Raw genomic sequence first — 23,107 nt, 5'->3', positions numbered from 1 at the left:
TTGCTTTTTTTTTATATTGAAGAGGGGTTTTATCGTAAATTGTGCTTTTCGAATTTGAGGATTGTCGTTTGCATTTTTTGTTTGTTTTGTTCTTTAGAAGAGTGGGATTTAACTGCAAAAAACCCTGGTAGAGGGTTTTAAACTCAACCCCCCCCTGGTAGTTGGTTTTTAACTCAAAACCCCCTGGTAGGGGGTTATAAACTCGACCCCCCCCCCCTGGTAAGGGGTTTTAAGCTCAAAATCCCCTTGGTTGTGCTGGGGCAAGTGATGGTTTAGTATTAAAATCTCAGCTAAAATAAACAAAATCAAAGCAAAAAATCAGTCACTAAATTCCGATCCTCCCCCCTGCGGGGGGGGGTGGGATTTCATTTCGGGGGGGGTTTGAACCCAAGAACCCCCCCCCCTGGCTACGCCCATCTGCTAATGTATTGTCAATTCGACTTAATATCACATAATACGGAGATTTATTAATGTTATAATTAATACAATGTTAATATTCATATGTATTCGATTCGCTGATAGTTATGAACATATAGTTAAATCCTAGGTCTCAATTACAAAGACCGCATCACGACTAGAGAGATTAGAAACAGAGTAAATACAACAATTGGACCCCACAAGGACCTAAACGCCACGCTCAAACTCTATGGCAACATCACAAGGTCATCAGGACTCGCAAAGACCTTCCTTCAAGAAACAATGCCAGGAAGAAGATGAAGAGGAAGACAGAGAAAGCGATGGAAAGACAACATCAAAGAATGGACAGGCCTGTCATTTAATTACATTCTATCAAAGGCGAAAGACAGAGAGGAATGAAGAGAGATGATAGACAGATCTTGTGTGGTGCCCCATTGTTCAACAGATAAAGAGATAAGTGAATGTGAAGTTAAACGTAAACCTGGTCTAACTTGTGTTATTGAATGATTATCTAATTGATCTAATTATATTTCTTTCTATAGGATCGATTTCTCATCAAAGCCTCAATAAATATAACTCTTCCATAAAAAAAAAAAACGAGAAAAAGATTCCCCTATAGTTATGCATGCTGGTTTTGTTATTGTGATACTGCAGTAAATATACGCGTACATTATGAAACACTACTTATTAATTGTTGTTTAAGATTGCGTTCCATTTAAAATTATATTTTATAGACTTTTTGTCTTAAAAAAATAGTAAGCATTTGTTGTACATTTTGGTAGTTATTATGACTGAAATTAATTTAGTAATACAATTTTTAAAATATTGACAAAAATCTAAAACCATTTTGCATAAATGTGTTAAAAATAAGATGAATATTCCTCTCCCTTATCACATTATGTACTGTGTTTCTTACTATTAATAGTGACCTATTTGAAGAAAAAAAAACAAGGCTATATAGAAAAGGTAAAGGTGTTACATAATTCGATTTCCTATGTGACTTTGATAATTGGGACATACAGTTTCTTAAAGTCTTGTATACCATTTGTTTGCTGGTTCAGAGCAGTATAGATACTGGATGGTTCCACTGTGTCGTCAGTCCATTTCTTGCAGCTTAATGCCGGCTAGGCTGCTGGAGATCCAGGAACAGCTACTGCTTTTATATAATCAAATGGTTAAAATACAAAAGAGCCAGAGTCTAAATGTAAAGATTATTAACATTTAAAAAAAAACGATCACATTTATCGTTAGTGGCATTTACATAAAACTATAAATTGTCTAGGTTGAAATTTCTATCACGTTTCTATCACGTTTCTTTCACGTTTCTATCACGTTTCTATCACGTTTCTATCACGTTTCTTTCACGTTTCTATCACGTTTCTATCACGTTTCTATCACGTTTCTTTCACGTTTCTATCACGTTTCTTTCACGTTTCTATCATGTTATCAGAGTTCAGCGCAACATTTTCTTACCATTGCCCTCGCGAAAAGCCACAATTTCAATTCTCATTTCCATGATTAATAATTATAGGCCAATATTCATAAAATGTAACGATATTGTGTGTTTACAATTATATAATAAACACTCGTAAACAATCAACCAAAAGTAAGGTAATAAAGGAGAGGTATTTGAAAATGCAGGCATACTATCGTGGTGTGCTCATTTTTGCAATTTGGACTTATATTCCTGTATAATAAAAGTTTCATCACAATGGAAATATTTTATTCGTTTAAATCATCTGTTAATTGTAAATCAAAATGTTTTGATAATTAGCTATATGTTTTAAATAGAGAAAACAACGACATTTAAATACTATTAAAGTAGTCCTACATAGTTTTATATATATATATATATATATATATATATATATATATATATATATATATATATATATATATATAAGATCAATAAAATCATGCATACAAATTTCTAATAATTTATTTAAACAGTCATATTAATTTAACTTAGGTCCTTGTAAGGAGGTCTGACCATTAAAAAAAAAAAAATATACTAATTTACCTGTGATTCTGTGAGTGATTCCGGAAAACTTTGTATGGAATACGAAAAACATACTTTGTTAAAACAAAACAACTAGCACAAACATATCTTGAGACCTGCTCACGGTACATTAAACGAAAAAGTTCTTCTAGTATCAAGATCGAAGTAATGAAGTCCCTTGATGTTGTCCACTTCTAACACGCACTCTTTTGTCTATAACATTGGTAGAGGCCAAGCCTATCTCTACTTTGAATGAGTATTATGCAACTCCTAGATACATCAATATAATCTTAAAGACACATGCTTGATGCATTCCAGTGCATTTGTTTTTCAAATATGTTAAAGAGAAAATGAAGAGTTTGATTAAAAAAAAAATGATATAAAACAAAAAGTAGTGAAGTAAAGTAAAGTTCCCCTTTTAGACCTTGTGGTGTATAGGGCAGATGATGTAACTAACTAGAATATAAACTACATGCATTTTTGTTTGTTGCGTAATTTAAAGTACTAAAATATTAATTATTGAACATTAACATCTAAAATGTATCTTTTCTCCATTGAGACCTCAATGATCATCCCTAATTTGAAAGAACACTAATGCAGTATTTGCTGATGTATATTACAATAAAGTGAAATTAAAGCACATATGTATTAGACCTACATAAGCTTTAGATTTGAACATATTGAATGAAAATTATCTCAAGACAAAATTATACTTTTAAAATAAGTTATTAAAATTAAAAATATAATTCTTCATTCCATTAACATGATAAAAAGATTAAGGACTTAAAATACAAATCCTATATATGTATTATTTATATGTATTATATAAGATAAGATATATGTGTATGTGTGTATCAGTTTATTCCATTAATGGGAAATTAAAATTTAAGTCTTTAACTGCATAATTGCGATCTACTATCAGAGAGCCCCATTTACATAGGTAAATAAAAGTATTCGATGACCCCTGAAAGTCTAAATAGAATTCTTTGGAAATTACTGCCCTAAGCAAAGCTATGATAAAAGGTGCCTCAATACGAGACAAAATAAAAATCCCATACTTTTTCAAACTTGCCACAAAAAAAAAATAAAACAACCATTCTTTAACAGATCGTTAAACCTTGTTCTCCGTATCTTTTCTTATAAAATACAGACGCTACTTCAAAAAAGAAGATGATTACGTCCTTAGTTCAATCTAGTCATGCATGTTAAACAATGACTTTAATTCTGCCAAAGTCATTGGATTTGTTGGCTGACTCAGGCAACCCGTTCAATGCTCTAATAGCACAAGGGATAAAAGAAAATTTGTACACATTTGTCCTAGCATATGGAACGAGGATTGTGCCTTTATCTTTGTGTCTTTCTGACAATTTTATTAGGTTTTCTTTTTGTATTTGAAGATTTTGGTTCAATGTTTTATGTATAATTGCTAATTTAATTTTAGGTCTTTTATCCTAAATCTTCTCTAAATTTATTGATTTTACTAAAGGTGTTACTCTAGTCAAATGTGAATATTCGTTTGTTATGAATGTCACTGCTTTTTTGTGTCTGATTCAGTTTCTTAATGTTTTCTTTAATTTATGGCCGGGATTTTAAAATAAAGGACTTATATAGCAGCTCAAATCCCGAATTGTGGGATGATTAAGATAGTTACCTTAAACAAAACAGCATACATAAATGATGTATTGACATGCGAGGAAATTGGGCAATTAGATACATTCAGATAGACAAATGATTTTAAGTAGAATGATAATCAATTTATGCTTGTGCTTTTTGTATGTCTACAAAACAGTAATTTGTGGGGGTGTTTATTCTGTTGTTTTTTTTATTCGTAGTAATGTAAATGTAGAGTAATAAATTTTAAATTCTTAAATCATAGTATGCTTACCTTCACGAGTAATATTGTATTCAGTGTATTCATTAATAACTGGAACTTAGAAAATAAAAAAAGGATTTATTGAAACATCTAATAATAACATTATAAATATTTTGTCTACTTTGAATATATTTATTGAGCAACTCTTAGATGAATCCTAATCTATTCTTATACTATTTGAACTTAAAACTTACAAAAAAATTGTAATTACTTTCTGTATTTAAACTTACTCAGTTTATAGACCAGGACCCTGTTGCTTAAGGTTTGTTCAATATGGACATAATTCAAATTAGCCGTAGGCATGTATATTTGAATGTAATGTGTTCTCCATTTCTTGATCCATCTACTGAACACTGTGAAACCATTGCTTTCAACATTGCGATGCCTAGACATTGGTGAAGTTATAGGTACACTTCTGTTATTGATTAAAATACTTCTGTCGATGCCTCCAAAACTTTTGAAACACAAAGAGACTTCTTCCTCAGGTTGTGTTTGTAAGGAAAAGTTTACAGTGCCATTCTTGCAAACAGAGCTTGGAAGCTCTAAAAAAAAAACATACCAAGATGTAACGATTTATTATAAATATGTTGCGAGGTATAATGTTATGCGTGATGCATGCACAGTACCCAACTGATCGGAGAAATGCTATTCGTATTATATTCACGAAACCGCAATGTCTTTCCTGTGTAGTAACTTTCACCTAAGTATCTAAAATTTCTAAAACTATTTTCATCACAAGAGTATTGTAATGCTGTTTTCATAATTTGTTTCAGCAATAAACAATTAAAAGTCTCATTTCTTCTAATTTATATCTAGATATGAAAGTCCTAAATTTGAATTTTTCTATTAACGTATCAAGATGACATAATATTAGAAAATATTATACTATAAATTGACAACGTAATCCCTTTAGTATCTAATCGACAATAAATTGTGTCTAAATGTTAGCATAAAAATAAGTCGCTTCCTTAATAGTAGCTACAGGTATTATAAATTTAATTAATTAAAAACACTTACCTTCATTATATACCAAATAAAATGTATATTTCTCAAAATAATTTCTACACATATGTAATCTAACATCATATCTTCCGAAATTGTATTCTGTAACATTAATTATATCTACAGTTATCTGGCCAGAGCCAAATTTTATAAATATATTATTAAATTCATGATTGTCATGCCCTTCGTTTCCTATCAATTCATAGTCAGCACTTTTAATACATGAATATTTTTCACCAGATAACAAAATTTTTGCACAGACTGTTAGGTTTTCTAGTAAACTGGTGTAATAGACCACTTTCATTGAACGACCGTCACAGTTGACTAGTTCAAGATCTTTCTCTGAAAATAGTAAAATAAAAACATATAAAAGGGACCCTTTAAAATATTAGAAATAAAATTTAAAATAATTTTCAATAATATACCGCTGAAACAGAAGTGAAATGTTTTGTTATTCCACATTTAGTCAGTGAAGAAACTATGTTTCGACTAGTAAAGCTGCACTATATTGGAGAATCGATTCTGATCGCATTTATTTTATTTGTTAATGTAAAATGTTTTACATGTTTCGGATGTTCATTCAGAGTTGAAGATATTTTACTTCCGAGTCTAAACTTCCCGAAAGATGACAGGGATGGGAGCTGGTAAGGTTTGAACCCGAGACCATCGATACGTCAGAGCGACAGTGCAGTGCGCTAACCACATGACCAGGCAGCCATACTAGTGATATGATGATGAACCATTTCCCATTAACCTTAGGGCTAAAAACTATGCACAATAATTGTTTGACTCCTCATGTAGCTGATAGACCTTATATAGCCCAGAATTCTCGGCTTTAAACTTATCCAGCTGGATCCTATGTTTATTGACATGATTTTCTGAAATGGCGGATGTACATGTTAAAAACCCTAAGGGACATTTTGAGGGTTAAGGTTTCATCTGTTTTTTCACTAAATGAACAGCGTTTTTTCATGGGTAAGTATTAAGGGCCGTCACCATTTCTCTCCACATTCCTGCATCTAGAACCATAATCAACGTCTATGTCAACCGCATTGAACCCAACTCAAATTATATCTGCACAAAGGAGGTGAGAGTGACCACTTTTCTTATTCCTGTAGCAAATGATATATTACGATAACTTTCGGACAGTGAAAGAGTAAAAAATATTTTTTTTTTACACATTTACAAGCCATGTTTTATATAGTATTAAAAATAAAATTATTTATAGTAAGATTATAGGTTTATTTCCTCTCTATTTCTCTTACCTTGTTTTATCTGTGTGTAAAAAGAATAAACTAAACTATGATAGTAAATAGGTGTCAGCTTGAGTGCATAAATCTGGTCAACGATCGAGACGTTGTGAAGATATATTTGCAGGAAGTATTGATGATTACGTTTGATTTGGTCCACACTGACAGATATGTCTCTGTCGTAAGCAAACTCGTTTATTGGATATCTTTTGTTATTTATGAAGCAATGGTCCATGTCGTCCATGGTGTAGTCAGTAAGAAAACAGACATGAATGACTTGATCCCCAAAGGGATGAGATGAGAACACGGATTCGTTGCTTTCGTGTTTACAAAGCTCCAAATGCCCTGCAAACAAACATGCTGGTTGTTATTTAAGTGCAATTAGAAAACTTATCGATGTGCTGGCCACATGACACCCTGCCCGTTAACCGTTGGCCATAGAAACAGATGACCTTAACATCAACTGCCCCATAGATCGCAAGTTCTAAAAGGGGAACTTTCTTTTTCTAATTTCAATAATTCAAATGTGAAGCGAGACGATTCAAATCCTCCAGCCGGGTTAAAAGAAAAGTTCAGAGCTTTGATCAACAATAGGACGATATAAGGGATTGTCTTCAAACGTTTTGAGGCGAAAATGTCTACATTTAATGTACCTGAAGAAAAATGATATGCAATCGATTTTTTTGTGTTCATGGATTACTCATGAAAATGTGCCAATATCATGATAATCAGATACACGACAGCTATTAAGTGCTAGAAATAGAATTATTGAAGGCATAATGGTACAAGTTTTAGAAAAAGAAATTAAAACATAACATCATTACAAGTAGAGCATGAGATAACGATCTGCATGTAGATCTACACAGTTTTAGAAGTCGATAAAGTTACAAGAAGAAGGAAACTCATTTGAAGAACTTCATTTTATAAAATTGATCAAAGGCCTTTGTCAGGTTGTGACTTATAGTATAACAAAACAGTTGAAGAGTTGAGTTTAGATATGATAAGTTAAAATTGTTATTTGTTATATCACATATATAGATTGTGGTAAATAATATGAGCACAATAAATTTTATTTTTGTGTTCTGATATAAGAGATAAATATAAAAGACATTTGAAGAAATTAAGATTGATATATGTAAACAGTATGGCCAATTTATTTTCTATAATGACACTGATATAGTAAATGTTGTGTAAAAAAGCTGGAAATTCTGATGGAATTATATACAAAGATCTGAGTGCAACCAAAGCTTACGTTCATACATGCTAAATCTGAAAGAGAGACTAAAAAAATGTAACACAGTCATGGAATCCCCATATTGATGAAACTATTAAAAATCAAACAAAACATTAGGATTTATGAAAATAAATTTCTATAAATCAAATAAGAACATAAACTAAAATGCTATGTAACCAATAATAGAATATGCATCCTCTGTTTGGGACCCCACAACTCAAGAAAACATTAAGAATTTGGAACAGACACAAAATGGAGCAGTGAGTCATAACAAACGAATATTCACATTTGACTAGAGTAAAACCTTTAGTAAAATCACTAAATTTTAAAAAACCTTAAGGATAGAAGATTTAAAAGTAAAGTAGCTTATTATAGGCGTATGTGTGTTATAAATGTCCCTAGCATCAAGCATTGCAGGCTTATAAGACTTAATTATAACTGTAAGATTTTGTTTTTTTTATGATGAAAACTGTTATCTGGTTGCAAAAAATTATGGTGTAGCTAAAGCGATTATTCATGGCGCACATGGATTCCTATCAATATTTAATTAAAAATGTAGGCAAAACGAAAAAGGGTTATAATTATGTGTTTTAATGTTTGATTTCATCAAACCCTCTAGCAGCCCGCTAAGACCCTGCAGTGTTCCCTCAAGTCCCAACTTGGATAAGGGGGGGGGGGCGTGAATAATATTCTCGTCGCGAGGAAGGGGAACTTCAGTTTATAGATTGTGAAATACTGTACTAACATAATAAGCTAATAAAAAAGAAAAGATATAAACTAACCTTTTAATATCACTTTAAATCTGTAAATAAAAACCAAAAATGAAAAGGTTTTTAGTTCGATTTCAAAATCTTGAGACATTAAAATATTCTCAATCTTTATTTGTAAGTTGTATCGATCAGTTGAAATATACTTTACGTATAATGATTGAATGTTCTCCTTCAAAGATAGACTTCTTTTCGTATTATCTATACGCTTAATCGTTGCAGTTTTAATGTCTTTATAAAAGCCCATGAGGCAAATTTCTGTGACAAAAATGTCACTTTTACTTACTTAAAATTCTGAATGGTTTGAATTTTTGTTGCAAAATAAAACATCTTCTGAAAAATAAAAACAAATTTACACATTCGTTGACGGGATTTAAAATTAAACCAGTAGGTTTTGCCACTGTTTGTAGGATTTGAAAGAATCTATCTATATATCTATTTATATATATATCTTCATGGCCTAGCCTAGCCATTCCTGACACCACCAAGAAGTAATAAAAAGATACATCTTTTTTTTTCTGCAAGGCGGACTAGAGTTACCCCGCGTAGCACTAGTGTCGGAAAAAAAGAGGGGGGGGGAGAACAAGCACTATTCTCTGTAGTCACCCGTCACCAAATAGCAGGGCTGGACCTAACCATTGCGGGGCACTATGCGAAACGGTTTGAGCAGGGCCAAGTTTGGGTTGAGATATGGATAATACATGAAAATTAAGAGTATTAGAAAATAAATTCGTCTTTGCATTTTATTCATTCTTTACTACTTACTGCAAACTTTATATGCACTGTATGTATATTTTAATATTACTATTAAACATGAGACTGTGCACTACTAATGAGTCGCGAATGTCGTGGAATGCTGGGTTCGTGCTTCCTGGAGTACTCCTGACACGTGACAAACATAGATACTACAGATTGACACAAGTCCGTTTCAGCAGATAAAGTATAGAGTTTTTTTATAACAATAATAATACTGCACTTCTTGGCAGTTACATATGTCCATAAGAAACAATCACATCCGCATAACAGCGGTATCAAATATTCTCCAGAGTAGACTACAAATAACGTCAGCATCTCAGCGGGTAACAATGAACCTCTATAATACGGATTATAACAATAATAACTACTAGAAAAACATGTTTTAAAAGACCACTGGCTTCAACTGCCCTAAAGATACTACTTGACCGCCTTGTCCAATAGATACCACTTGACTGACTGACTGACTAAACTAAACGTCATTCTACTTCCTGTTTCTATATCAGGAGTTTTAACCCCAGGTGAACATTTAACAGGCAATGTCAACCGAGACTGTGACACATAATTACTTAACGAGCCTTGCTTGTAGCGAAGTCAAACAATATATCAAAAAATTATGTTTCCTACATAGATCACGCTCAGTAGCAAGAATTACCAAATGTTTCAATCTATCTTCAACTTTGTTGACCTCAAGTGATTCTTCTTTTGTTTGAAGAGCGAATAGCTTCTTTCACTAGATTCCACAATTGCGGGTACTGTATAATGTCGTTTTTTTTTATCGCGCGTAGGATTGGCGTTTTTCATTTTGAATGACACCCCAACATGAAAGTACAGGTCCATTGCCATCGCATAGGTTGCAGTGCCCTTATGCCGGTCCTGCAAAACAGCGGCGTATGTTACGCCGTGGTTCGAGTAGTTAATCGTATTTGTTGAAACTCATAAGGATCGCTAATTCACATAGGTTTTGTTAAAATTAAAAGATTAGTAATTTTTATAAGTTTTGCTAATTTTTATAGGTTTCGTTAAAATAAATGAGTTTTACTAAAAAGCTATACATGTTGCTAGAAGCCTAGAATTAATTATTTTGATAACATTAAAAGGTTTATATAATACTAATAGGTTTTGCTATGATTTAAAGGTTTTTCTAAGATGTTAGATTTCGTTAAGATTTAGAGATTTTGCTTAACTTCATAAGTTCGCAAAAATAATACATTTTGCTAAACTAATACGTTGTTCTAAATCTAATCTTTTTTTGCCACATTTGCTATGTTTTGCTAAAATTAAAGTTTACAATTAATGTTTAAATCGTGAAATCTATATATAGTAGAAATATTTAAAAGTGATGGTTTTCGAACATGTTTAGATGAACTCCTCTATGGATCCAGATTTCGATTCACGGTGCCCTCGCTGCAGGGAAGAAGAGGAAACCGTGCCTCATATTCTGTTTGACTGCCCCAGACTTGCTGATCTCCGTCTCGACAGGTCTGGGAAACCAAAAATTCTCGACCTGTATGGCGACATTTATGCACTATGCAAGACATCAGGGTTTCTGTCCAGGGCTATTGCAAGAGAGGATTTGAGCCTCTCAAGCCCTCACTCTAATGGAGTTTGATGATGATGATGATGATGGGTCCAGACATGGGTTAACTTTTTGATAAGCGATACAAGCAAAGTTTCTGGATATCAGCCTCTACGAAATAGAACAGTAATTCCCAAAGTGGTCTATGTAGACCCGCAGGGGTCTACGAAGACTTCCAAGGGGTCTACGAAAGTGAAACAATAAATTGGGGGTCTATGAGAATTCCACGGGGTCTACAATAATATATTTCATTTAAGCAGGTCGTGACTTTAATTTTTACATGTCATTAATGTAATTCTTTCATACATTAATCTATAATTTGTTCCTTTGTTAATCTATTAAATATTTATCCTGCTATTTAAATACCTTGATTTTGGCTACAGGTAGCTAATGTTTAACAAAAAGAAATGTAATTGTAAAGATTTAATTATTTAAAATTGTTCCTTCCTTCCTTATCGAACAAACTGTTGCCTAAGTGACTTTTTTATGACGATATGAAACCAATTACGCTATAGGATCATCCGAGACAATGCCACACTGACAGAAATAGATAAAGATTTGAAAAAACTTTCGAACACTCAAAGATTAAGTTTAGAATTAGACCCACAAAAACTCTCTTCTACATCATATAGAGAAGTTGATGGTTGTGAGCGTCTCACAAGATCTCTTTCATCATCATCATCTCTTTACTTATAGCCAAATACGGAAAACACTATAGATAAGACATTGATTTTACCAGCCATTGTTGTTTGAAACACTGTTTTACACAAACCTACATCTGATATTATTAAAAGAAGTTCTTATAGCAACAATAAATTTCAAGGTCACTTTGTGTTATGAGTTATAACAACAAATGCTTCTAAATAACTCTTTGGAAAACGACATATATACAGTTTGGGAACTGCGGCGTTATAGGTTCTGACAGGGTGTAGCGCTGAGTGCTGTAAACTGCTCCTTAGTTTTCCTCAGGGTTGAACCACAAAACCTTTGCCATGTTTAGGTATAGTTGCAAGGCAGCAGAGGTTTGAATTCAGTTTTCTTTCTGCTAGGTGAGTATCTAGCCAAGGCTAATGAGCCCTTCCTGCTCGAAGCTTACAGTTGACAGTTACCCACCTTCGCCCCTTCTCCTGTTAGTGTAAAAAAGCTCCGCCGACCCAATATTTGAGCCACACGTGAAAGATCAAGAAATAGACGTGAAACTGATCTTTGCGAAAACTTTTACAAAATGATTAATGAATTACTCAATATTTAATTTTTTAAGGACTACTTTATAGAACAACAAAATCCTTTATGAAACATATTATCCATAGCAACGGATTATACACCCGCAAAAAAGAAAAAAAAATTAAATTAGTTTAAATTAGATTTTTTTTTCAATAACAAAAAATATATCTCTATAACTACATATGTAGCTTTAATTTATTTTTTCACTATTTAACTCACTACAGTTAGAAATTTCTTTAAAAAAAAATGTTGATGAATTCGCTAAAAATTGCAAATTAAGAAGGGGGTCTACCAAAAACTAGAAAACATGGAAAGGGGTCTACGAGACAAAAATGTTTGGGAATCACCGAAATAGAACAATCCATGACCTCAACTTTATCTCACTAAATACAGAATATGATAGAAAACTTTGGGTGCAGACGGTAACCAGTGGCTGCAAAAGGGGCAACTCTAATCGACCTGTTCAATCAATGCCATCGATCTCCAACTGGCCAATGACAGAATATGGCGGTTAAATTTTAAAGCTCATGAACCTATGAGGGGGGGGGGGGTTCACACAAGCTTAGGTTGATAAGAAATGTGCACACGGTGTAGAGGAGATCTCCACTAGAGCAGGGCGTGCTGTAGTGGTCGGTACTGAGTTGTACACACTTCGTTGTGTAAATAGTGAACTACCAAAATCCCAGTCTTCGTCGAGATTCAAACCCAGGAACCCATATTAGGAGGCCAATTGATAAACCACTCAGCAACAGCCCCCCACAGAGGATTATCTCAAATGTAATCTCAACGTTACAAGGGGAGAGACAGATGACGAAAAAGCACCATCACAGTTATTTAGGAACAAAGTTTCGGCTTTTACATCTACGACCAAAGCTTTCTAAAACATTTTGTTTCTATTGATATTTCTTTCCAACAATAATGCCGAGTTTATATTTTAATTTACGTATGAGTAATTCTTTTAAAATAAACTAACAACAATCTCTTACTTAGAATATACACTTCAAGAATCCTGGTCAGGCTTTGACTTTTATGAGTTCTTTTTGTCACAGTTATTATTTCAATGGTGTGATTGCCAGCAAACGTTTCTTGGACGTCATGAAAGAGTAACTGTAGGAGGAGATATTTATCACTGCTTTGGTCTACCTCCCAGTCCATGTCTATAGAAATGTTTTCTACATGAGCCAGCACGACGTCAATGTTGTCATTGTAAAATAAACATAATGTCATACTGACAGCCTTATTAATTGTTGCAATGAGTTTGGGTATTTTGAATGTATCACAGAATTGTACAGGACCTGTGCAAGAAGAAAACACAAACAGATTAGACTGTGATATTTTTCAGAAAGAAAAATGAAAAAGTCCTAGATGTAAAAAAAAACAAAACAGCATGTATGTACTGAATTTACTAAAGCATTTCTTTTTACATTAACAAAATAATGTAAAAGAAATACCAATTTATATACACATTTAAATCTCTTTTAATAATAATAATGGAAAAATAATAATTGTAATAAAAAATTATCTAGAATAAACTGTTACTAACTATAATAACTATAATACCAAGAGTTTCTTTAACTATCTTTAAATTGAAAAAATAGTATCAATTTATTTTTTAATAGTTGTATAAGTGAAGCTGATAGAAAAATATAGCTTATTAACATGTTATGTTTAGCCCTACTAGGACAAATTTGTACAAATACTCCTTCTTCCCTAGCACTATTAAAGCATGGAATGGGTTGCCTGAGTTAGCCAGGAAAACCAGTGAGTTGGCAGAATTTAGGTCATTTTTCAATATGCATGACTAAATGCATGACGCTTAAGACGTAATCATCTTCTTTTTTTGATGTAACGTCTGTATTATATAAGACAAAATAAGAATTTGTAAGTTCTTATTTGTTGCAATGTATAAATACAATTTCATATTTTTGGAAACAAATATAAAAACATAAAGAAAGAATCCATTCTAAATGTAAACATTAAATTATCTTTCTTAGAATTAAAAAAATATCTCTTGAATATTTTAATCATTTGAATTCAGAGCAGTACTAAGACACTTACAGCCTGGGTTCCTAATTAAAAGTTCTTTTTCATACTTTCTGTTCCTGAAGTCAGTGCTGACACAGGAGTAAAGACCGGAGTTTTCACATTCAATACCTATAGTTGATAAAAAGCCATACACAGTTCTTCTTTCCCACATTCTGTCATTGTTTCTTACAAGTTGAAGAACTTGTCCCGTCAATTTATTCTTGAGTTCTATTTGCTTGGGAAACCAGTTCACTTCGCATGCAGCGAGATCTGAGTCCTTCATATAGAAGTAAAAAATTCTGTTTTCTGCCGAAACAAAATAAAATAAATAGAACAAAAGCAATACAATGACAATAATAAGAAAATGGGCGGGAAGGTAAAAATAATGTTTTCAATGTATTACAACAGAATGCAAAGAAAAAAGGACAACATAAAAAAACTAACAAATCTTATACGAAGTATAATTGTATTAATTAGTTTGGATCAATCATGTAATTAGATTTGTAATAGATCTACACCAACAATAAATCTGTGGTAATAGAAATATTTTTTTTACCAATTGTTTTTGTTTACCGCTATTTTATGCTTTTAGCGTTCTTAATACGCTGACTTAATTCTGTGTACTCCCTGTGGAACATAGGACCGCAACCACATCTTTCACCGAACTTGGTTCTGAGCAGCTTTCTTCATCTGTATCCATGTCATTCCAGTACCCTATACTTCACTGATGACTGACCTCTTCCAAGTTTGCCCACTTTCCTCTGTTCTTGGGGGATCCAATAAAGTGGTCTGCCTTGCAACTTTGGTAGCTGTTTTTTTTCAAGGTGTGTCCTATCCATCTCTACTTTCGTTTTGTGGTGTCTTGGGCTATGGGCTTTTGTCTAGTTCTCTCCCACAAATTGACAGTAGTTATCTTTTCTCGCCACTTTAGTCTATATATTCAGCGTAGGCATCTGTTAGCAAAGGTCTGGATCTTTTCCATATTTGTTTTAGTGACTCTCCAAGTTTCTGAACCGTATAGAAGACCAACTTAACGTTTAAAGGGTCTTATTATATATTAATATACAGAGCACTATATTGCTTGAAGAGTTGAAAAGGCAGTCCTAGCTTTATTGATCCGAATTAGTATATTATCATCAGCTCCACCTTCTTTACTAAATCTACTTCCCAGAAAAGTGAAGTGGTCCGTATCAAGATGTTCTCTCCCTGTAGCGTGATTGGGTTCTCTTGTCTGTTGTTGATCCTCATAACTTCTGTTCTCTTTTTCTTAATACGCTAGGACCCTATCACTTATCTTGACCAGTTGGGAAAATTGGGGAGGGGGTTAGAAAAAAAGGGATAACTTGATGAATTTTACCGTAATCACTTTTTAAAAGCATTTATAAAAAGAGTGGGGGAAAAGATATAAAACTGAACTCATGGCTTACGACTCTTCAAGCGACATACTAACCATTCTGAAAATAGAAGATTGTATTGTTGTTTGTTTCAAACTTACTTTAAAGCGGCGACCTGCAAAGCGAACTAATTCAGCTTATACGATTACTTCAGTAGAGGGAAATAATCTTTGCGAAAATCTCCATTAATCTGATAGTGTAGTAGGATTCCATGATGTCTTAAAATTAATAGGTGCCAGGACCGGATTATGTTTTGATATCGCCTTAAGCCATGTGAGATATTGGGGACCCTTTTTATCAATCTTTTCCTTTTTTCGTTCTTCAAATGTTGGATAGTATTCCTAGGACCTTTTTATTTCGGGGGGGGGGGGGGAATATACTGCCACCAAGTAAATCCAGCACTGGCTAAAGACAGGTTGGTGAATAAAAAATATTATTGTTTTGTTGTACAGCTTTATTGATGATTGCGTCAAAAAAAAAAAAAAACAGCACTTACAAACATATACACATGAAGTAGTAGAAGGATATTCGACATTATACTATGAGCTAATGAATTTTTGACCCAGAGATCTCAGAGGGTTAGGGTAAACAATGTTATATCAAATGAACGCATAGTTAACACAGGGCGCCCCAGGGGGCTGTGAGCTCGCCATTGTGGTTCATTTTGTACACCAATGATTTTCAATCCGATAGTCCTTTTTGCTCTTTCACAAAATTCGCTGATGATGCGGCTCTTCTTGCCCTGCTCTCAGAGAGCTAGGACCTAAATGAGTATTTCAGAGAAATAGAATACATTGAAAAATTTTGTAAATATATTTTTTTATTATTAAATGTAAAAAAAAAACAACAAAGAAATGAAAATCGATTTTCGTAGGGAAAAAAAGGAAAATGATATTGTTTCTGTAGCTGGAGAGACTATTGAAATAATGCAAACCTTTAAATACCTTGGAACTATTCCAGACAATAAACTAAATTTTACTGCAAATACTGATTACATCAGCAAAAAAGGGCAGCAAAGATTACGATTACTAAGAAAACTGTCCTCTTTTAATGTTAGCGAAAGGGCCTTGGCTATGTTTTATCACGCTTACATCTGCAATATTTTAAGTTTCAATATCACTGCCTGGTATGGCAATCTGAGCATTAAAAATAAAAATAAACTTTATAGAATCCTAAATGCTGCTGGTAAAATCATTGGCAAAAACAAACCCCATTTGGACAGTTGTTTGAGACAAACATCTATAAAAAAGCTAACAAGATCCTCGAAATAAAGAATCAACCTTTGTGTCAGGATTTTGTGATTTTACCATCACAAAAGAGATACAAGACACCGATAGCAAAGACAAACAGACACAAACACTCTTCTGTTCCCATGGCAATCAAATCATAAATAAGAACAATCTGATATAAACTTTGTCACATGTAAATTATGAGTGAGTCTGGTGTGAATGTACACTTTGGTATCTTATAGTTATAAAGTTTTTTGTTTGGTGTAATGCACAAATTGTAAGACAAATTTCTGTACGGACAATAAAGATTATTATTATTATTATTATAATTACCAATTAAAGCTTTAATTTATATATATATTAATTATTTATACATTATTTTTATGTCACTGCGATTGCAAATGACTTTAAAACATTAGCACCAACCAATAAGTCTGGCGTCTAAAGCTAAAGTGTGCTTTCATTAAGACACACAAACACGTTTTCTACTTTTCAATTCAAATCTCTTTCTCTATCTTTGTGTGTGTGTGTGTGTCTCTCTCTCTTTCTGTGTCTCTCTCTCTATCTCTGTGTGTCTCTTTCTCTCACCGTGATTATCTTTTAGCCTCTTATGTTTTCCTCTAGCTTTCTTGTTATCAACCCTGAATATAGCTCGTTTGTGTGCTCGCCAGACTGTTTAACGGGAAAATACAATATAACTAAGAAAGTTGAGTTTCATTGAACTAAACTTCTACTTTCTAGTTTAGAATTGGTTGATCTCATCTTAGTCAAACTTCGCTTTCATGTAATGTTGAGCTATTGAATTGTATTTGACTTCTTGTCTCTAAACTTAGCGACAGTAACATTGAAGTGGAATTAGGGAATGACGTTTTTTCTTCTATTTTTTTTTAAACTCAGATTTGAAATAATAATGTAGACAAACAATTGTATGTAATTTAATCGTAGTATTGTGTATAGCTTACATGTTTATCTAGAAATAAAATGAATTGTTTTTAGTGAATGTTTAAAAAAACTTTGTTGTAACATGAAATGTATTGCACTCCACGACTCCACTGGAAGTCTTGGCACAATTAAAAAAATGAATGAGTTTCTATTACAAGCGTGATGCTTTGATTGATAATATAAAAAAGTAAAGTTCCCTTTTCAAAACTTGTGGTCTATGATAGGGCAGATGATGTAAAAGTCATCTGTTTTTGTGGCCTACTGTTAACGAAGTTATCATGTGACCCGCACAACGACCAAACGCCTATAGTTTTCTCCAACTAAAGTCAGGTACCCAGTACAGATGGGTGCTCTTAGAGATTCCGAAATAAAAAATCTCAGTCTTTACCAGGATTCGAACCAGGAACCCCCGGTTTTAAAGCCACCGCACCTCCTAATAATATAAAATAGACTTTGGTAAAAAAAAAAAAGAAAGGATTGCTAAAAGTGTCACACTTGTTATTGCAATGTTATATGCTTGATAACAACAAATGTGTACTTAGGGGGAAAAGGTCAAATCCAATGTTTATCTTTTTTAAGTTGTTATTTTTTGTAAAATACCTCTATTCCACTTCTTACCTAGAAACTTGATGTGTATCGCTTAGAAAATTAACGGGACAAAAATTTATTTTGTTTTTTAATCTAAAATTTATTAATTATAAAGAGAGAAACAATCGTTCTAAAACTTATTTTTAAAAAGGGTTTGTAGTTGACAAAAATATTTCCAACGATTTTCTTGTTGTAAGTTACACAAATATTTTACCTGAAGGATTAATGGATATGCTCAAATTCAGCCACAAATTTGGTGCAGTGATTAATCGTAGGGTCCACTCGCCATAATCAAACACAGTCACGTTTGTAATGTACAATGTTAACGTGTACACATCTGGACTGCTGACATTGTTCTCCTGCCAAGAGAAGCTTGTATTTAAAGTCTCTTGATATTTTGGTATAGACTGGTTGTTGAGTTTTACGACAGGGAATAGTAAATCCACAACAGTAGCTATTACACAAAGAGAAATGTTCATCGAAGTACCAAGTGGAGCTACAACAGTTCGTTCATAATCTTTCAAGTCACATAGTCGTGGGTGGGCTACAAAATTAGAAATTAGTTGAGAAACTCCAAGAGTGTGTGTGTATGTGTGCATGCGTAGGTGTGTATGTGCGCATGCGTGGGTGTATATGTACGCATCCGTTGGTGTGTATTATGCGCATGTGTGTGTGTATGTGCGCATGCGTGGGTGTGTATGTGTGCATGCGTGGGTGTGTATGTGCGCATGCGTGGGTGTATATGTACGCATCCGTTGGTGTGTATTATGCGCATGTGTGTGTGTATGTGCGCATGCGTTGGTGTGTATTATGCGCATGTGTGTGTGTATGTGCGCATGCGTTGGTGTGTATTATGCGCATGCGTGTGTGTGTATGTGCGCATGCGTGTGTGTATGTGCGCATGCGTGGGTGTATATGTACGCATCCGTTGGTGTGTATTATGCGCATGTGTGTGTGTATGTGCGCATGCGTAGGTGTGTATTATGCGCATGCGTGTGTGTATGTGCGCATGCGTGTGTGTGTATGTGCGCATGCGTGGGTGTGTATGTGCGCATGCGTGGGTGTGTGTGTGCGCATGCGTGGGTGTGTATGTGCGCATGCGTGGGTGTGTTTGTTTGCGTGCGTGGGTGTGTATTTCAATTTGACAGTCAAAAAGAATGTTAGAATGACTGTGTAAGTTTTAATGTGAACTGTAAAAGTTTTTTTTTCTTAATTACATACTACTTTCTTAGTGTTAATCTGATGCAAACCATATATATATATATGTCAAATTAACAGTTATAAAGTATACATATATACATACATAAATACAAATAACATTTATCGTCATGAATATAATTGTCAAGCACCAATTTCGAATAGTAATTTTGAAACAGTCTACTACCAGAAAGCGAATGCGTCTTCAAAAAGAAATTGACAGGATCTTTTCGGCAAGGCAGCTCCAGTATAAATGCTAAGAAGAAAATGATGACCTCTTCTCAATATGTCAATCTACAATAAGCGTTTGACACTTAGCAGAGAAGGATTCTGGGTGATTATGTCTAAGTATGAATATCCACAAAATTTCTTAACCACTGTGAGACTATTTCAAGATGGCATGATGGCATGAAGGCTCGTGTCCATGAAAGCGGAGAACCATCAGAGCACTTTTAAAATATTAAACGGGGTAAAACAAGGATGTGTCCTAGCACCTACACTGTTCAGTAGAGAAAACAACGGGATAAATATATCATACAGATTTGATGGTGGCCTATTCAACCCGTGGCGGCTGAAAGCAAAAATCAAAAACAAAATCAGCAGTAATCAAGGACTTGCTATTTGCTGATGACTGTGCCCTAAATAATTGCTCTGAAAATGATCTGCAGAGCATCATCAGTGACTTCTCAAGAGCATGCTCAGACTTTGGCCTTACCATTAACACAAAAAAAGACTGAATTCTTATATTTGCCTGCTCCAGGGAAAGCCTACTCGGATCCAAGCATCAAGACTAATAGACATGATATAAACGCAGTGGATAGACATATCTTGATAGCACACTCCAGAAACGGAAAGATTGATAATAAATTCGACCAGCGTATCGCCGTGGCCAGTGTATCCTATGGCAGTCTTGTCTAAAAATGTCTGGAACAGACGAGGTATCACCACAAATACAAAGCCAGGAGTCTATAGAGCCGTCATCCTCCCTACATTGCTCCATGGCACAGAAACGTGGACAGTGTACAGAAAACATGCAAAGAAACCCAATCACTTCCACATGAAATGTCTACGTAGAATATTAAATGTCAAATGGCATGATGAAATACAAGATATTAATAAAAATATTGTGTTAAAGTCTGAGGTTAAATTATTTGTACATAGAAACAAACTTCTGGTTAATTTAACGAATATATTGGATTTATATTAGAACTTGAAGGCAAATATTTTTTACTATAATTTTGTCGCAGAAACTATATTTGAAATGATATATAAACAATAATTGAGTTTTTGTCCTCAATAAGCAGATATTTCTAATAAAATTAATTGTTCGAAAAATTAAAGTACCTTCGACTAATAGAAAAACAATGGTGACAGTCCACAGGAAAAGAAATTCTTTCATTTTATCGACAAATTTATTTTAAAATTCAATGCAAAGTGAGTTCTTATTTTTGACTGAAACCAATAACACGCACGAGAACAGACTAAACATCAATTAAAATTAAATCATTTTTGTTTAAAGTTAGAGTCACACATTCTAAATTCAATCGGAAATGAGTCAAATTATACAATCAGCAGTAACAATCAAGAGTTTATTAAAGTACCATGACCTTGAAGTATAAAAACACAATAACATATTTTTTTTCTTCTTTGGACATTAAATTTGAAAATGAAAAAAAAAAAGGAAGAATTAGAAATAGCTAGTCTGAGTGAGTGTGATGATATAATATAAATAAAACCTTTATTATCCATGACGAAATTTGTCTTATAATTTTTGCATAAAAATGCTTTACACCTCTAGAAAAAAATATGCATTCACGCTAGTTTCATTAAAAGTTAACATGTAAAATGTTTACATCAGATAGATTATTTCTGTTCAATGATTTGAAAAGGAAGTTTTTTTTTGTCTGTTACTATTGTATATGGTATCTTGTATATCCTTGCTGACGGTCTAATCTCAAAACTTTATCTCAGAGAGTGTTTTTTCGTTGTTTTTGTTTAATTTTTAAAAATCTTTTTAGGATTCTTAGCAATGTTTCTCACGGTTTACAGAATGAAGTTTGTTAGCTACCAATGACTCTACTAGCATCATTTATTTATGTTTTATTTTCAATGTTCAAATTGCAATACCAGACAGTAATATTGAAACTTAAAATATTGCGCTTAATGACGGGCTTGTTATTCTCATTTTTCTAAGCTAATTGCTGTGCATTGTTGTTTTCGAGTTTACCTAGATCAAACTTGATTACACTTTCTGTTAAAGCGCGTCAAATATTAGATCGTTGTTATAACCAAATGACTGTCTTATACAGCTTCTAGCAATACATAATATTAACTCTTTCTCTCTGTAATTATTTTCCTCATTCCAACAGTAATATCTATTTTGCTCATTTGTATTTCACAATCCTTTTCTGATTAAACTTTAAAAACTTTTTGTTTGTTATTACAAAATGTTATACTTGGTATCAAATTATAGGAAAATGGCATGCTCTTTTTACACACCACAAATTAAAGTTTATAAATAAAAAAATCAATTTAGTTTAATGGGGTCAAATCAACGATAACATCGTCGATTAGGAGAGAAAGAGTTAAGCTATGTGTCGCAATCATGATAATCCATTAGAATCATTGGAAACTATTTCTTCTCTTTATTACGGAAGCCCAACTGGATATATTGAGCGCACTTCAGACAGTCGTTACGATGACCCAGTGTTTAAAACATGGTCGATCACATCTCATGTTATGTTTTGGGCTATTGCAAAGTAATCTTAGGTTCAAAAATGAAACATCTTAAACATATAAAACGATCTCTTCTATCTTAGAAAAAAAAATCACCTTTAGTTTTCAAAGTTTAGAAATAATTCAATACCATATTCTCGGATTTAAATAAAACGGGCTATTTATCATAGATATATATACTATAAAGTAGAGAGTATGGTGTATGTATGTATGTATGTTACGAATAGAAATCAAAACCGTTTAACCAATCTTGATAAAAATGTTCCTTGTGTACTAACTTGAACCGTGACGAATGTATAGTATCCCTAAAACAAACTTAAGACTCTAAAAAAAAAAAAGTTGCCCAACTCTTTGAAAGCATTATAACTTCATCGATCTAGGCTATGTTTACCATGTTTACATGAGAAAAAGATCAAAGATCGAAAGGATCTAGATCTAATTTTAAGAACTGCACTTTGCGCAGATAGTTTTTTAACTTTGACATATGAAAATTCAAAATATAGTCTATTGATTTCATTATTTAATAAAATTAAGCTTCAAATTTGTGTTAAAAAAGCATTTTTGCATAAATTCTTTCCTTATATCTGCGAATTTAGAATTCCTGACGTGCATTCTTTTATTAGACATTACCGGAAACGTTACACATCTCTCTATTCCTAGGTCTAAAACAATCAAACGAACATACTAATATAGTCCATTCATTTCATATTTTAATCAAATTAACATTCAAATTTGTTTCTCTAAAGCATTTTTGAGTGCAACTCTATTCTTAATATCGCGTTAATTCAGGTCAATTAGCTATTTTTAGCTCCATTCGTAATATTTTTTTAATCATGAATTCATGCATTCGCTTTACTTATAACATTATTATTTTCTTTAATTGTTTCCAATGCACTAT

At 33.1% G+C, this 23,107-nt stretch overlaps 1 protein-coding gene across 3 annotated transcripts; it reads right to left on the bottom strand.

Moving 5' to 3' along the window:
• Positions 1–2,429: 2,429 nt before the first annotated feature.
• Positions 2,430–13,387, bottom strand: LOC106053179 (uncharacterized). 3 transcript variants are annotated; one of them, XM_013208671.2, is made up of 6 exons: positions 13,085–13,387; positions 8,558–8,875; positions 6,557–6,886; positions 5,307–5,633; positions 4,520–4,831; positions 2,430–4,346 (listed from the first exon to the last, which is right to left on the bottom strand). In XM_013208671.2, exons 2-6 carry the CDS (start codon positions 8,787–8,789, stop codon positions 4,282–4,284), a joined length of 1,266 nt encoding a protein of 421 aa, XP_013064125.2. In that variant the 5' UTR covers positions 8,790–8,875; positions 13,085–13,387; the 3' UTR covers positions 2,430–4,281. The 3 variants fall into 3 exon arrangements, with proteins under 3 accessions (XP_013064125.2, XP_055865356.1, XP_055865354.1); XM_056009381.1 differs by lacking the exon at positions 13,085–13,387 and adding an exon at positions 9,308–9,840; XM_056009379.1 differs by lacking the exon at positions 8,558–8,875.
• Positions 13,388–23,107: the final 9,720 nt, after the last annotated feature.

Source organism: Biomphalaria glabrata, chromosome 14 (genome assembly GCF_947242115.1).
Source record: "Biomphalaria glabrata chromosome 14, xgBioGlab47.1, whole genome shotgun sequence".
NCBI classification, from domain to species: Eukaryota; Metazoa; Mollusca; class Gastropoda; family Planorbidae; genus Biomphalaria; species Biomphalaria glabrata.
The sequence above is the reverse complement of the archived record's forward strand: the minus strand, read 5'-3'. Positions and strand labels throughout refer to the sequence as shown.

Excerpts from the sequence above, each read along its gene's own strand:
- LOC106053179 (XM_056009379.1), bottom strand. The coding sequence starts at position 13,325 with ATGACATTATGTTTATTTTACAATGACAACATTGACGTCGTGCTGGCT. Across the intron at positions 6,887-13,084 it reads TCTTGAAGTGTATATTCTAA|GGCATTTGGAGCTTTGTAAA; the intron begins GTAAGAGATTGT and ends GTTTGTTTGCAG. Across the intron at positions 4,832-5,306 it reads TTATTTGGTATATAATGAAG|AGCTTCCAAGCTCTGTTTGC; the intron begins GTAAGTGTTTTT and ends TTTTTTTTTTAG.